The sequence below is a fragment of the Cavia porcellus genome, unplaced genomic scaffold (genome assembly GCF_034190915.1).
Source record: "Cavia porcellus strain 051 isolate PalLab524CR breed Dunkin Hartley unplaced genomic scaffold, mCavPor4.1 scaffold_16, whole genome shotgun sequence".
Taxonomy (NCBI): Eukaryota; Metazoa; Chordata; class Mammalia; order Rodentia; family Caviidae; genus Cavia; species Cavia porcellus.
Window position 1 is genome coordinate 66,387,293 of NW_026947499.1, and position 17,251 is coordinate 66,404,543.

The 17,251-nt window shown below is 38.7% G+C and overlaps 1 protein-coding gene across 7 annotated transcripts in view; it reads right to left on the reverse strand.

Annotated features, from left to right (window-relative positions):
• Smap1 (small ArfGAP 1) overlaps positions 1-17,251 on the reverse strand; it is a 171,799-nt gene that overhangs the window by 3,862 nt on the left and 150,686 nt on the right. For all 7 annotated transcript variants that reach the window (XM_063227007.1, XM_063227008.1, XM_063227014.1 and 4 more), the window contains 2 exons: positions 4,905-5,032; positions 109-280 (listed from right to left, as the gene is read on the reverse strand). In XM_063227007.1, the coding sequence (XP_063083077.1) occupies positions 109-280; positions 4,905-5,032 (300 nt within the window). The remainder of the gene's footprint in view (positions 1-108; positions 281-4,904; positions 5,033-17,251) is intronic.

Sequence of the window (17,251 nt, forward strand, 5' to 3'; positions counted from 1 at the left end):
GTACTGCCACAGGCAAGCAGGGAAGAACTGTAACCGATGATACAGTCACCAAGTACTTCTATTAATGTCACTTGTCATTCACTGAAAGCACACTTCAAAATTAATTACCAGGAGTGCTTTGCTGCTGAACGGTTCCCGCGCCATACAGAGATAAGATAGAGTCTTTGGAGAGCTGTTTCTTCACTACTTCTTCCGATTTTGTGGTTTGCTCAGTGAATAGATCCAGATCCCCAGATGTCACTGTAGACAGGGTGGCAGTTGTTGGTATGGAGGAATTCCCCTAAGATAAACACCAAAACAAATTTTTGTATTCTGCACAATAAAGCATGGCTCAGCTTGTACCTAAAATCCAAATAAAGTTACGAAATTGGGAATTTAGGTAAAATGGTAACATTCAAGATGATTGTTCATAAGCCCACTCAAAAAATCTAGAATGAAGATACAATGTTTCTTAATTTGAATCTATTAATGTAAAAGAGAGACTAAAGCTCTTTCATAATAAACTGCATTTACCAGCTGGGCTGATGCAGTTACTTACTCCTCACATAGTGAACACAATGGGTCTAACAGCTGTGTGGATACTGCCTCAGGATCAGGACTGCCATTTGGAGGAACTGTTATCTTAGAATAAAAGAACATTTCTAAACTGGGTATGGTGGCACACACCTGGAATTTCAGCACTCTGGAAGGCTGAGGCAAGAGGATCACCAAATTCAAGCCCAGCCTAGATTACTTAGTGAGATCTTATCTCAAATATCAAACAACATAGCTCACAGTAAAGGCCCAGGATACAATCCCGGGGTGGGGGGTGGGGGTGGAGGGGAGAGCTATAAATAGCACACTACAAGAAAGTGCTACAACCAACATGCTTTTTATCTTTTAAAAGGGTACACTGTTGGATTCTTAATAGATCTTATCTAGGTCAGGTACTGGGTTCTGTTCTTTTGAAACAAGGTCTCACCTGTGTAGTCTAAGCTTGTTGTGAAGTCACTGTGTTTAAGGTTAGGCTCAAGTTTGTAATCCTATATGCCACCACACCTGGCTTCTAGGTCAATTGTAATGACATTACAGTGGGCACGCATACACTCAACTACTGTATATCCTGTACTCCATTCAGAGATAAGTGAACACAAATGCAGCTATTTAATATGAAATAAAATTCTGTTTACCATCTTACACAGTACTGAACACACTGATCTTACCTAATCTCTGCGGTCATTAAACGTTTTTAATATGAAAAGTTTCAAAGAATTCTGTAAAGACTAGTCAAAGCTGCTTAAGAGTCTTCTCAAATTACACAGTAAGGTGAGCAGCAAATAGAAGTTAATCCCCTGGCCAGGACACCATGTAATAAATTAACACCCAAACATTCTACTCACAAACTAGACGGAACAATAATTTTCAACCTGTAATGTCTAGTTAAGGAAGAATTATAAGACACTTAACTTTGCAAAATTTCACAATATGAGGGAAAAGATCAGTTAGTGATGTAGCTGCTTTGATATCTAACAGTATGAACAGTAATACCAAGCAGGGAGCCTCACATTGTGGGCACCAAATGTGAAGTGTGTGTGTAAGGGTCCACTGTTACAGTCATGAGCCAGGATACAGTGGCGTCAGCTCATGCTGTTAGCCTCTATGATCTGTTTATTCATTGGTAGCTAAGGTATCTTTTATGCAAGGGAACTGTTATATTTGATATTGTGAAATTTTGCAAAGTGAAGTGTCTTATAATTCTTCCTTAACTAGACATTACAGGTTGAAAATTATTGTTCCGTCTAGTTTGTGAGTAGAATGTTTGGGTGTTAATTTATCACATGGTGTCCTGGCCAGGGGATTAACTTCTATTTGCTGCTCACCTTACTGTGTAATTTGAGAAGACTCTAAGCAGCTACATCACTAACTGATCTTTTCCCTCATATTTCAAGTCTGTTCATTGTAAGAATTTGTTCAACATCCTGAGGGGCTTTTCCTTATAACTGTAACCACAAGAAAACCCAATAGTTGGCCAAGCTATAATTCCAATTTCATACAAGAGCAACTCAATATTCCCATGACCTAAACATCACGCAAATGTCTGCTTATTTTGGGTGGCCTATTTGCCAAGATAAGAGGAGAAGGATGCTTGCCTGTCATTTTGTACTTAGGGAGCTGCGTGGCCCATCAAAGACTCTGGCCTTCGAGGATCCAGAGCTGAGCCCTGCACAGGCCTCAGCTCTCGCACCCTTCTGTATGGTACAGTACATCCCGGCTCTGGAGCTGTCCCTCCACCACCAACACACCGTCCACACCAGTCTCACTAGCCAAGCATTCCCAGCCCACAGGGCAGAGCAAATGGTCAGATCAACCTATTTCACACTCACAAGTGAAAAGGCTTTTACTAGAATTATGTGTGCTTGAAAGACAAATATCAGGAGTAGTTCGTAATCTTGATGTTCAAACTAATTTAAGCTCTATTTCATATAATGAATATTCACCAAAATTAGTAAACTATACAGTGTATGTGTAAAATCTGAACTTCATTTTCAGAGAACTATTTTTAAAATGTATTTAGATTTTAATCTTTATATGGAGTTTATTGTTTGAGACAGCATCTCCCTGTACTGGCAATATATATAGTTTAAATAAGCAGTAATTATGTTCAGCAAGTGTTCCAAAGAGAGAAGTAGACAGACTTAAAAATGTAACCTTGTCATCCTACCAGGCACAGATCAGAACGCCCTGCCCCTCCTAATAAGGAGCTCTGCACCCTTATCACAGCACTACTTGTACAGAGAAGTCGATCCACACTGTTCTACTTACTGCTATAACAGTGAACAAAACATGTGGAACACTATTAGCAGAGGTGAGGTCTAATGCTCTATGCAGACGCAAAGCAACATGTGCCTCACAGGAGCCTGAAGAAGCCTAGCAGATACTACTGCCTCAAATGCTCTTCATATTCAGACTGTCAAATATACTGTCTTTCTTTGAAAATCACAGTATTAGACAACTGTATGGCCTCATGCAAAGCCATGCCTGCACAAACTCAAAAAGTAATAAATGTTAATTGAAACAATAGTAATAATACTTAATCTTTTTATATGTTGTGCAATAGGAGGAGAAAGTGTTGCAGGCAGCTGAGCTAGTTACACATATTACAGGGAGTCAGACAGGGCTAGGTCCTTGAGGAAGCCAGCACAGAGGACTAAGTCTTGTGACCTTGGAGGAGACACACAGCTCTTGCTGGGGGCCAGATCTCAGAAGGCAGAACAAGTGCAACCAGACCTTAAATATAATCCTTACGGATTAGGAATGGATCACCTTGAGAAGCCAGGAGTCACCATCCTCACCCCTTATAGGAACAGTCACTGATTCATAAGAATGTTCACTTGCTACCTGACGTGCTTCCCCATTTGTCCCTAATAATTTGGTCAATTTTACCTGAACAATTAAACTTACTACTGGTCGACCACAGCTGTCTCCCACCTCATGCCCATCTACCTTGTGAGCTCCCTCCCGGTTTTCCCCACTTTAGACCCGCCTCACCTCATGGTTGTACTCTATAAAAATCCCTAGAAAAGAAGAATCTTTGACAACCCACTCGGGACCCCTTCTGTCTCTCTTTCAGACAAAAGCTTTCTTTCTCTCAATAAGTATTTCTGCTCTTAACCTTCACTGTCCCTAAAATTTATTCTTCAATTTTAGAGAATACAAACTCATACCAAACATATAGTAGACAGGGAATTTCATTCCCCTATATCAAAGGGACAAAACCATAAAATGAGCTATCTTTGCTGAAAATAAACACTACAGGCAATTTTGATAAAAGATCCATTTAAACTAATTATTTCCCAAGAAATCTACTTTTTCAATTCTAGTGGTTAAGTGTACAATAACTATCATACCAAAATCTGTTTAATGTTATTAGTCTTCTAAATAAGACCTATACATTTTTTGTATCACAACTATGAATAAATCAGATCAGGCTCAGTTTTTCTATAGAAAAAAAGCATGTCCCTAAACAATTATGCTATGTTGAAACAAACATTATAAAATTCACATATAAATAAAATCTTAAACCAGGTGTGGAAGCTCATGTCTGTAATCCCAGCATTTGAGAGGCTGAAGCAAGAGGATCCTTGTGAGTTCCAGACCAGCCTGGGCTACAAAATAAGCTCACAGCCAGCCTGGCTTATAGGCTACTTTGTGATTCCCAGTTTTCCTGCCTCTAAAAACCATAAAAACAAAACAACAACAACAACAACAAAAAAAAACTACAAAAAAAGTTGTTGCATACCTGAAAGTTCTTGAATTCCACCTTCTGAAAATTTCATGTAATGTTAAAACAATCCAAAGTTTCTTCTCCATTAGTATTTCAAAAATAATCTTGACCATTAATATTACTGATCTAACAGTTCTTCAATCACAAACACAGAATAGCAAGGGAGATTTTAAGTAACTTAAAGCATACTTTAGCTTCAGCAAAAAAAAGATACATACTGAATTTGCTAGAACTTTCATACAGCAGTTATAACTAGCAAATATCCACATTTAAAAAACTCTTTAAGTATGTGACCTTTTCATCTTAAATCAGGCTCAGGTAGTCCAAGTTTGTTTCCTTGTTTTTTTTTTATCATAAATGAACAAGCACGTATCAGAACTTTAAACATCTTATGTTTTGTGGGTCATATGCCCCTGCTGAAACTTCCAACTGTGCTTTGGTAGCAATGAAATAGCCAAAGACAATACTTAAACCAGTGACAGTGGTTGGGTCCCTACAGTGACTCTTCAGAAACAATTACTTCAAAATTAAGTTTCTGAGACATTTTAAAAAGGAATAAATCAGTGGCCATAAAAGAACACATATTTACCACAAGCCTGTGCAATCAGTGGCTATATAAAACCATGTATTTACCACATACTTGAGCTGGGGGCATAACAGTTGCAGGTAAAGGATTAGAAATCATTGGTCCAAAGATGTCCAGATCATCGTTCAGGGCTGGCACTGTGGCTGTGCTCCCATTGGTCACTGGTGCTTCCGCAGGGCCATCTGAGAAGAACATAGATTATTGCCTTAATACAGAATCTCTTACAGGATCTGTCCATTTGCCCAAAGAAACCATTTTTAGTTTTGTTTGTTCTTCCAGAAATATTCTTTACCCACCAGTTTCTAGGGATATATCCAAGCCCACTTTTAACAAATGGTACCATACTATTCACAATGTTCTGCATACTTATTTTTTGGAGGTCTCTTCTTACCATTTCTAACTACTTTGGAAATAACATTTTGATGACTTAAAATGTCAGAAATATATTTTAAAGCTATAACAAAGGGAGGAAAGTGGATTTTAAACCATTATTTAAATTGATTCTACTGGAAGCATTTTTAAAATTCTGAAACAAATTCTTTATTCAAGCAGACACCTTTACTGGTGGCAGTACTAACATGGAACTATCTATGAAGAGGGACTCTGACACAGTTTCCTATTGAAAAACTCAAATAGGGATTTAGCTCAGTGGTGTAAGCACCTGCCTGGCAAGCACAAGGCATGAGTTCAATGCCCAGTACCAAAAACAAAATAAAACAGAAACACCTGAAATAAAAATTTTTTATAAAAAGAATTTTACATGTCTTTTTTATGTTAGCAAAACAAATAATTCCAAAGTGTGAGAGGTGGAAGTTCCCAAGCAATTTTTGGGGGATTGAACATCTGTCATAGTTTAGTTTTCGTGAGCCACAACCAAAACACAATTCAGAGTTCCAATCTCTGTGACTTGGAGACTAATCATTCTTTGATTTGAACAATTCACAATCATAGACTCCTCAAAAATTAATAATTTTAGAAACCTCTTGAACATTAAACAGGATGCTTTGTGCAAAATGGATACATGAATATTTGACAGATTTAATGAAAGCTCTTCTACCTATTCTATTATTTTCATCACAACCCACAAAAACTCACTGGTTTCTCAAAGTATAACTATAGAAATTAGAATCTTCTCTTTCCCTACTTAGGCTTCAGTGAATTACAATCATTAGCATCAATGAATAAAAGGTTACATTAAAATATCTAGTACTATTTAATTTATTGGCTTTTGAAAATTTAACTAGGTTAATTTGAAAAATAACTGCACATATATTTCAAGTTATCTTCAGTGATAATCACATCAGATCATATAACAGATCTACTACATACATGTGTTACACGTTATATCTGACACGTTGAATGTACTGATGCAGACAGTTGAAAAGCGAAGCAATAAAATGATCAGGTTATAATTTGTAACAAAGAATTTAAACTGACACTGCTATCCATGGGAATTAAAAAGATGACTCATCAATTAAGGTAATTTTCTTTCATTTCTAGCTTTTCCAGATGGCAACATGTTTTCTACTAACACTTTCAACTGATGTCTGTAATATTTCAGTAAAGAAACTCAAATACTAATGACATATCAGCCAGTAGTGCTCTAAACCATTAGCAGAACTGGCGATGGAGGTACAGCCTTGGCAAATGGAATGCTTAGTTTTGATATGTAAGAGGAAGTACATTTTTAGCAGGAAATACATCTAATTAAAATTACGTTTAAGAAACCTTATCTCTAAAACTAATATATAATCTCACACAAGCTAAAGTATATATCCTCCAAAAGGAAACTACAACTGAAAGAAAGTACAGAAAAAAACTGACATGTGTAATTATTTTCAGCTTCAACAACAGCAAACATCAACAATTATAATAAATTTATGAAAAAAATGTCAATATTAGAAAAAGCAACTGACTTATTTCTGAATAAAGTTAACACTACAAACTATTTTCATCACAGAATGTGGATCCACTTCATAGGATACCACTGTGCCCAGGACACAGGAGGACAGGACCATGTGGTTCTATTATATGCAAATTTACTTTTTCATTACATCTATAAACTGTGCATCTTTCAGAAATTCTAGTCACTTACAAGCATATATTATACTCCGCTCTAAATACTTATTTATACTTTCAAATTTAACTATTTGGTATCCATTAACACATTAATCTATAAAGCATCCAGTACATTATTTGGTTTTTAAAGTCTGATTTTATTCCTCACAAGCTCTAGGTTTACTGTTAGAATTAGCCACTGGGACTAATAACATGTCTAGTGTCTCCGACCTAGAGAAAATGCCTTCAATTCTAATCTTAAATTTTTTTTTTTTTGACCAAAACACATTCTTGTGAAGGACTCAGAAATCTAAAAATGAAGAAAACACAAGTGCTGACTAACATGCGCAGTGATGTTTATACAGTGTGACTGGACTAAATTACACTGTACACTTCAATATTCCAAATGGTAAATTTTATGTTACACATGTTGCCACAATTTTTAAAACAGTATATGTGAATACACAAAATTCTTTATATAAAATTATGTAAGTACAGGTGGTTGGAGAACGGCATTCTGTGATCCTGCACAGACCTAGTATAACTACTTCCTGGGCATGTAATACAGGGTGCTCGTTTTCACCATGACGAAATAAACTGAACATATATAGCACTTAATCTAAGTTTTATACAGCTCATGCCCATTTTTTTCTAGGAAATGTGACTTCTGTTTTTGCCACCACACTGAAGTCCATCCTCCCTCTTTAAGTTTCTTTAATTAACATGTTTGAACTGGCCTCTGGAAGTCTTGGGCAATCCACACAGTCAACACTCGGCCCCCGAGCACAGGTGACTGCCACTGTCATGTGTGTCGATTCACAGGACAGCCTGAGGAACCAGACAAGAGGAGCCACCCGCTGAGGGCGGGGGTTTGGGCAGGAGAAGGATGACCTGGGAACCTCAAGGGAGAACCCTCCCGGCTGCCCCCGCCCCCAGCAGCTCCTCTGCCGTCCAACAGGCCCTGCTCTCTCCACGCCAGCTTTGCCACAGCACCCTCTCTCCTGGGTTTCAGAATCTACTTCCATCAAGAGTCCTTGCTGCTACAAAAGCTACACACTCACAGATTTATTGAAAAACAAATTATTTACCTAAATGAAACTCGTCAGCCTTGTAAAGACAAGTTCCCAAAGGGTTTCAGTGTTTACCAGTTGCCTTACATTTGGCTTGCTAAAAGCATTTCTTATGAAGTATTTCAATTCATTTTGAAGGTCCATTTTTCAGTATTTAAAAAAGACAGATAAACTCATTATTACTACCATGACTATAAATGTCACATTTATCCTGGATGGTTTTAAGCAGGCTTACAAGTGTTTTCTGTCCAAAAAAAAAAAAAGATTAGACGAACATCTGCCATAGACTCCAGTTACAGAAATCACGCACAGAGAGTCCAAAAGCCTTCTTCAGTGTCACTCGCCTTTGAATTATACTTCACCAAAAGCCACCTAATTACAAGTGTACTTCATTACAAAGGAGTAGAAGGGCAACTGTCCTCTGAACCCTGGCCGAGCTCCCTGCACCTTACAGTGGGCCCTGCTGAGCGGCCCAGTGGGTCCACTGGGTCCCGGGACTGTGTGCCAGGCTGTAGTACCACAGGGTCAGCAAGCGGCACAGATCAAGACCCACAGGTGTCCTGATGGGGATGGGATGGGCGTAGAGCAGACACAGCTTTTTCTTTTTTCTTTTAAAAACTTTCGCCTCTTGTTCTTGACCCTGCTGTTGATGTTTTGATTAGTGCTCTACGAAACCAGAAGCATAGCAAAGGGCCGGTGACATTGGTGGTGATGCAGCCTATGTGTTGTCCACTGCTCTGTGAATGACCCTAATAACTCATTTGCTCACCATGCTGGACTTGTCCAAGTCATTCTTTGGTCTGTTGGTTCCCTCAGGTCAAAAAGAGATGTCTCTCTTATATCTCTCCAGAAAATTCACATAGGAAGTCACTTAAAATTCCAAAAACTAAAAATAACTTTTGCATAACTTATAATTATTTGTATTCACTTTTAAAAGCAGGGACATAATCCAAACATCATTCTAAGCTACACTCAAAGTGTTGTTTATCATCTCCACTCACCACAGTCCTTGAACCAAGGCTCCTTCCCAAGGTACAGCGAACAATACAGATCATCAAGAAATTAAGAAGAAACTGGGATATAATCAGTCCACAAGAAAGAGTATTCCAAATCACTTGGAGATTAATGGACTCTTCTGATCATTAACATTAACAGCACAATTTTTGCTGACTGAATACATGTTCAGAGGCCACAAAAGGAAAAAAAGGTCAGATAAGTATTTTTAAAACTGAAACAAAAAGGTTTATTCACATTAAATAGTTAAAGCAGGGTAAATCACCATAATTTACAAAGTACTTAAGCCAGCACAGGCTATGTACTGTGTACGTGCATACGTGCAGAGGCACATACCCAGACAAATGGAAACTTCTCTCCCCATTCCAACCACACAATGTCCCCTCTTAGAGAAGGGGCTGTCAGTGCAAGCAGGCAATCAGAACTCACCACAGACGTCCGCCCACCCTGTGTGTGTTCCCTGCTCAGCTACAGAACGGTGGTGGGAGCAGCTAGCAGCAAGACAAGGCAGCGTGGTCTTTAATCAGTATGCAGAAACAGTAGATGCTGGGTAATAAAATTAATAGGAGATCCAGAGTACAAGAAAACCCCAAGGCAAGTGGAGAAAATTTAGCTAGGGACAACATCATAAAGAATAATTATGAAGCACAAAGGACCCTTTGAAAAGGCAATAAGCAAACAGAAGAAATTAGGACAGCGTATAAAAGGAAGAAATAGGATTTCAATCTTAAAAGCAACGCATCAATTAGTAGTTTGTGGGAGACCATTCTCCTTCAACATTACTTTCAAATTTCAAGTTAGTGTTTTTTTTGTGAAGTGAGTGGATGACAAACATTTTAAACTGCATCCCTATCAGAAACTGGTTTCGGAGCTCCAAACAAAGCTGGCTGTGCTCCGCCTTACTTGAACATAAGGCATGCTCAGCACGCATCTACCAACCTACGATGCTGACAACACTCAGAAAGGTGCCGTTCCAGGGGACAGAGGCCTTACGGCAGGTCTCTGTCATCTAGAAGTCTTTGACATTGATGGCAATCCAGCCTGCTAGTTCCATTAACCCAGACTACACCAGCGCCCAATTGACACCAATAATCCAAAGAGGACAGGGTAAACTTTTAAATACTACTTAGTCTTTTCTCCCAGCCCACTCTACGAGGAAGTGAGGCTATAATAGAACATGTTTAAACACCAATATTCATCTACTTAAGTTCTACATGCTAAGGATACCCTCATCAATCTCTATTTCACAATAAGTACAAGGGAATCCACACAATGCTTTCAACAGGGGCTACAAGTGATGCACCTGGCAAACATTCTAGAACCAGTCTGAGAAACTTTTACTGGCATTCCCAGGCAAAAAGAAATGGGTGCGCCCTCCTTACTCAGAGTAAAAATGGTCCACATGGCCATCAGCCTGTCTCCTTAACAAAAGCCCCCAGAGTGGGCACTGATTTTACTACTCAGCCCTGGCCAAGGACTGGCCCACGGTCCCCTGAGGCTGTGAACTTCTTGAACCTCCAGCTTTGCTGAAGGTCAGAACACCTCTGCTCACCGGCAGTGAGGAGCAGGAGAGCAGCTACTGACTTTCCAGCTCACCGTCAGATTTCAGGCCAGCGGTTTATAGCAAATTGAGCTGCTCTGCACGAGCAGCAGGCAGCCTACTAACTCCACTTCCTAAATGCTTCTCCCTCGACTCTGCAAAGCAATAGCCTTCCTAAGTGCCTTATTCTTCAGTTTTCATCTTTTAATGTCATCTGAACAGAGTTACCCTGGACATGCTTCCGTATGCCACACAGTTCTTTACTCTCCACTGGCCTCATGTAGTCCCTACAACCATGTCAGCAGGAGACAGTACAATTGTCTCCTTAATTTAACGTCAGCACAAAGCAAATGCTCAATAAATGACAAATTGAAATGGTTTCCATGCATATTATGGAATGATGTCTTGATAAAAGCAGAACCACTGCTAAAAATAAATTAGGTGATCCTACTTTTGTTTGGGAAAAACGTGAAATAACAACACTGTCTTTGAAAAGTACCAGTCCTGTTACAAATCTCTTCTCAGTCTTTCTCTATTCAGTCTTGGCTGCTCCTTCCTCCATAAGCCATCTCCTGCCTTCTGTTCTATGGCCACGTTCTCCTGGAAGACTCCAGTTTCTGCTGCCAGTACCGCTGGCTACTCTCCCTTCTGCCCTGCATTCCCAGCCCACTGCTTCCATGCCGCCTTCTGCTTGTGATATTCACACTGCCTCCTCAGTGGACTCCCCAGCCCAGTGCTTCCTCTCTGCAGTTCAGTGACTACACAGGCTGGAATCCACAAGCAGAGGTCAGTCTCGCTCATCAGCCACCCAGCTGGCTGCAGCCACAACTTCCCCTTTTACAGACCTGTTCCACATGTCTCGTAACTAAGAGGTACTCCAAGGTTGTCTGCCCAATGTTATAAGATGCAATCAGGTTGTAAAGCACACAACTCTATAGAGACACTACCGGTGAGTTTATCTAGGTTGATGTTTATCTGTTCCAACTGTTATTCACTCTACAGGTTGACTTCCATAAAATATTAAATTTTACTTGTAATAAGTATGCAGGGTACAAAATAAACATTTGTTTCTCTAACTATTCATGGTACAAAATAAACACATTTCTTTCTCTAACTAGCAGCAGCAATAAAATTAACCTATGTATTAAATAAAATTCAAAGCCAGGTACAGTGGTGCATGCCTACAATCCCAGCACTCATGAGGCTAAGGCAAAATGGATCAAGGTTAGTTTGAGGTCAACCTGATCTATACAAGCAAGTTCATGACTGGCTTGTACTCCATAGTGAGGCCTTGTCTCAAAGCAAAACAAAATAAAAATCTTAAATTAGGAATTTTAGCAGTAATCCACATTTCAAAATGAATTCTCCTAAGAGTTCTCTTACATCATCCCATCTCATCTTTCAGCAATAATTTGTCTTACAGTTTGCAAACTGTAACACTTAACACCACTGCAAACACACAGTTGCAATTTCTGTTATTTACTGGAGCTCCATGAGCTCTGCTAGTGCTCAATAAATAGAAGTTGAATTTATCCCTTTGCTTGAATGTCACAGGCATCAGCTGGTCATAATCTATTTATACAAATAATAAAAAACAAAAAGGGTAACATGAGTTTTTTATTATGAATCCAGTTAAAGACCAATAATATAGTAAGTCACTAGGTGTTAGGTTTTTCATTACCATTTCTGACTGAGTAGGAACAGCCTCACTACAGTGAAAACTGCCAACTCCAATTCCTCAGCAGAAACTACTGAGGCATCACTAAATGTCCACTTGAAACACATTAAAGTGTTTACATTTTAAATTGTCTTTAAATGCTTTTTAAAAGTACTTCAGAGTTCAGTGGAGCTATATAATTTATTTTTTAAATTAGACCCCCCCCCCAATTTAAAGACACAATACAAAAATTGGCATCTGAAATGAATAGATACTTCTCAAAGAAATACAAACAGCAAATAGATACATGGAAAATGTTCAACATCACTGGTCTTTGGAGAAATGCAAATTAAAATAACACTGGGATTCCATCTCCAGAAAGAACAGCCATCATCAAGAAATCAGCCAACAATAAATGCTGGTGATGGTTGATGGGAATGTAAATTGGTAAAACCACTATGGAAATCAGTCCAAAAACTAAAACTAGAGATTCTATTAGACCTAAATGGGTAGGGGCAAAGGGTTGAAGGGAGAAAAGGGAAATGGGAAAAAAATAAGATGTGTTATGTACAGGCATGAGCAATAGGGTCATTATGTATGACAAATATGTACTAATTCTTAAGTAAAAAATGTTAAAAAAATATTTTCAAGTAAATCTTTCTTACTGCTAAATAGATCATGTTTAGGCTAGTTTGTGTAAATGACTGATAAGGCCTTGAAGCTGTTTGTCACTCCCTTCCTGAGCACCTACCATGCTGCCAGTCCACAGAAATGTCCTAGCACAAGTGAAAAGTCTACTGCACATTTCCACAGTCTGACCAGCTCCTAAGCAGGGGATGTTCTTATAAACAGGCACTCCAGTGCTCACAGGCAGAAGACCTACAGGCTACCAGGCTTTTAAGTCACACACACACACACACACACACAAGCTACTGAGACTGCTGAGAAGTGGTTAAAGGTAAACTTTGTAGAACTGATTGTTTAACATGTATACACACTACAGAAATATTTATAACATTTTGTGGCCTCAAAAGAAAAGAGATGTATAAATGACATCAAATTTCATAAAACAAGTTTTTTTTTCCCCCAAATGCCTAAAAATGGTGACAAACTAGAGTTCTTTGAAGGTCTTTTAGGCAGCTACAAATTCTCCATATTTCATGCCACCTGCTCCCAAATGCTCACTGTCTCAATTTACAGAAGAAAACTAGAATTCCACTAGGGGAATGCTCTTAAGCGGAAAATTAGTCTGCTGGCTAAGGCAGACTAGCGATCTGTAGTTTGGTTCTGGATCTAAATTACTGGATCAATAATCAATAATTAATCCATACTTAAGATATCTGTTTTGAGCTAAAATGGATTTTCAATTCTCTGAAGGGTCACATGAACTTTCATGCACTCATCAAAGACCGTGCTTCGCAATCAGCTTCCAACAGCCTTCCTCTTCCTCTCCTGAATGCAGTGATTATTCATGATAGTATCCACAGATGTCCTGTTCTACTTACGCAGCATAATTTGAATCCATCTTTCACATATGCTTCAAAGGCTCATGAGAGTCTCACTGATTGTGTCTGACCAGGCAGGTGACAGTCTCAGGACATGGCTGTGAGCAAATTATTACACTAGGTGCTTTGAAAAAACACCATTTGTTCTGGCCATGAACCACAAAGGTATTCCTATTTCTACATACCAGGAGAAGTTAACAGTCCAGATAATATGCAGGTACTGTCTCTAAATTTACTGTTCCCCTCATGCCATGTACTTAACAATAAGCCAAACAATTATTTTGTGTGACACAACATCATCTGGTGGTATTAGAGTTTTATTTTCTGTAACAGTTCCATGTAACACTTGTGAACATGAATTCTTAGCCTGACCACCAGGTTTAAACTCTTGTTCCCAACTGACTATGCACGGATAGCTGTGTTTCTATTAGCACTGGTATTACACTACACTGTTTAGGGAATAATAACAAGGGGGGAAAGGTCCGTATCTGTTCAATGCGAATGCAATTTTTTTTTTTAATATTTTCAACCAAATGCTAGTTGAATCTACAGACACAAATCCAGAGACAGAAGACTGGCTTTATTAACCTGGGTGGACTACCCTAACCAACTGTTAATCAGTCAGTCAATTTTTATCACTGTTAAAGCTAAGTATTAAGACAAGCATAGTGGCATAATTCTGTCCTGGAGAGCTACATGGGTGAGGGGAAATAAAGAGCACCACCCTCTCATGCCACAGAAGTTGCTCCCACTTCTCTTCTCACAGAGGAGGTCCCTCTTGCAATCACCTCTGTGTCTGGGGCATCTGGGACTTGTTCACCGTGACACTTGATCAATTCTAGGGGTCTCCTAAGATTCTAGGGATGAGTGGGCAGGTGATAAGAAGTCTCTCCTAATAGCATTTCCACAGGCTTGAGCAGCTCTTAATAGGTATGATCAGGAATATAACACAGGGGTCAGCAAACTACAGTCAGTATCTGTCTTTAATGTTTGCTGAATCACAACCAAAATCATTCTTTTTTTTTTTTTTTTCGTACCAGTAATCGAACTCACAACTGTGGGCTTGCAAAGCAGGCATTTATGCCGCTGAGCTAAATCCCCAGCCCAAAATCATTCATTTACTTGTTATTCTAACTACTTGTACACTAAGTGGGAGTTGAGTAGTTACAACAAAGATCACATGATCTTTAATGCCAAGAGTATTATTATTATTTTTTTGGTCAAGAATAGTTTGTTTTCCCTTATTATAAAAAGTATTTAGGAAGAATTTTATATTTGACTCTTGAGCACACTATATCAAGAAAAGTGAGCTGAGAAAAGCAGTATAGTGCAACTTACCAGCATAGAAAAAAAGTACCATTTAAGGAAAAGACAAAATTTCTAAAAAAATGATCTTAACTATTGTCCTATCACTAGACTATTAAGAATGTTCCATAGGGCCATGATCTGAACTTACCAGAAATGTTTTAAATTAAAGTCTGTCTGGTTTCATTCATATAGGGAGATATACCATGTCATTTCTGCAAGACTACAAACCATATTTCATGCCACCTGCTCCCAAATGCTCACTGTCTCAATTTACAGAAGAAAACTAGAATTCCACTAGGGGAATGCTCTTAAGCGGAAAATTAGTCTGCTGGCTAAGGCAGACTAGCGATCTGTAGTTTGGTTCTGGATCTAAATTATTGGATCAATAACCAATAATTAATCCATACTTAAGATATCTGTTTTGAGCTGAAATGGATTTTCAATTCTCTGAAGGGTCACATGAACTTTCATGCACTCATCAAATCTTTTTTTCCCCCCAAATCCACTTTATTAAAGAATAAAAAGAAAAAAACACCAAAATTTCAAAACACATCATTCGGGGACAACAATGGTACATACATTGTGCATTGTCATCCCCAAATCATTCACCCTGGGCATAAGACACCGCTTTCAGTTGTACGAATCATACCAGCATAAATCTATCTCTTCAGTGAACTCAGAGAAATCAATAATATAACTATTTTCATATACATATACATTTTTTCTTTCAGCTCAACACACTTATGAAACAATACAATGTTTACCCACGTGTGTCTTATTTATTTCACTAATGAGTATGTTCTCAAGTTGCATCCATTTACCTTAAGTGTCCAGTTTATCCTTTATGGCTAAAATTCATCAAATCTTATGCTTAATGAATTTTTAAGGCTTCAAATACTTTTTAAACGAATTTAAGGTCCTTATAAACAGAGACGCAAAGAGTTCTCTGTGCTCTGGATAAGACACCCCTCTTTCCCTACTGCTAAAACTACCAGCAAGAAGCTCTCTTCTCGGCTGCATCTCTTCCACAGATGATCTACACCTCGCAGTTCATCACCAGCAAAATGTCCTGTAGCGTTCACCCCTCCTCTAAACATTTCCTTTTCCTTAAGTGAACTTCAGTTTGACCTCAATTGACACTGTTGCCTAATGTTTTGTGTGTGTACACTTGCTCTCGGCCAAATGACCAAGAAGTGATCTCCCACTGTCTGATAGCTGTCCTGGCAGACCCACAGACCCATAAGTGATGGAAATAATTATTCACTGACAGAAGCCACAGACTCCGGAGTTGTTTGCTATGCAGCATGTACATCAGTAGCTTATTACAGAAACTGACATTCCAAGAGGGGCACAGCCAAAATCTGATGGAAAATAAGAAAATACCTACAGGAATTTGAAAACTCTGACACTGTATGCACTGGTGAAACAGTTCACAAGTACTCTAGAAGCCAAAAAACTTATCAAATTGTGTAGTAGCAGAAATGCCCCCACTGACCTACAGAACTGAGAGTAAAGGAAGTGAACAGTTACTGTTGTCAAATGTTGCCAACTGGGGGCTATCAGTTATGCAGTGTCTTCACAGCAATACCTAAGTGTCATAAATGCCAGCTACCTCATTTGTCTCCTAGACTTCATCCACTTTGGGCTATTAGAGGACTCTGTTACAACATTTGCCTTATCCTGAATTATCTGATTTGCCAACCCCAAAAGTTCACTCCCAATAGCAAACATCTTATAATGTCTTTTAAATGAGGGGGGCTCCCTTTCTTGCCTATATATATCTCCTGTTATTGCTCTATTTCTCTTCTTTGTGGCAAAAAAAAAAAAAAAAGAAAAGAAAAGAAAAGAAAAGAAAAAGAAATACACACGAGCTCACACACATGCTCATTCTAGTTTCTTTCCTTCAGTTCATGTTTATTCTTGCCTCAATTTTACTCTTGTCATCCTTGGTTGCTGAATCCAGCGATTATTTCTCAATGTTCCTTTTGTTTGATCAGTTAGATTTGAGACAATTCTTTATTCCTGCCTCTCTATGACACTTTCTTTAACTCAATCTGCACACTGAGTGAAATTCCCCCATGGGTGGACTGTATATTCACCTGCTCAGTGAAATCATGGCCATATGAAAATATCACCAATTAAATGTATGTAAGAAATGACAGCCATAGCATCAGAACATAACTGTTAAGAAGCGACATGTGCTTTTACTCTGTGCTTCCTAACCAGCAAACGTCTAAGACCACAGACTA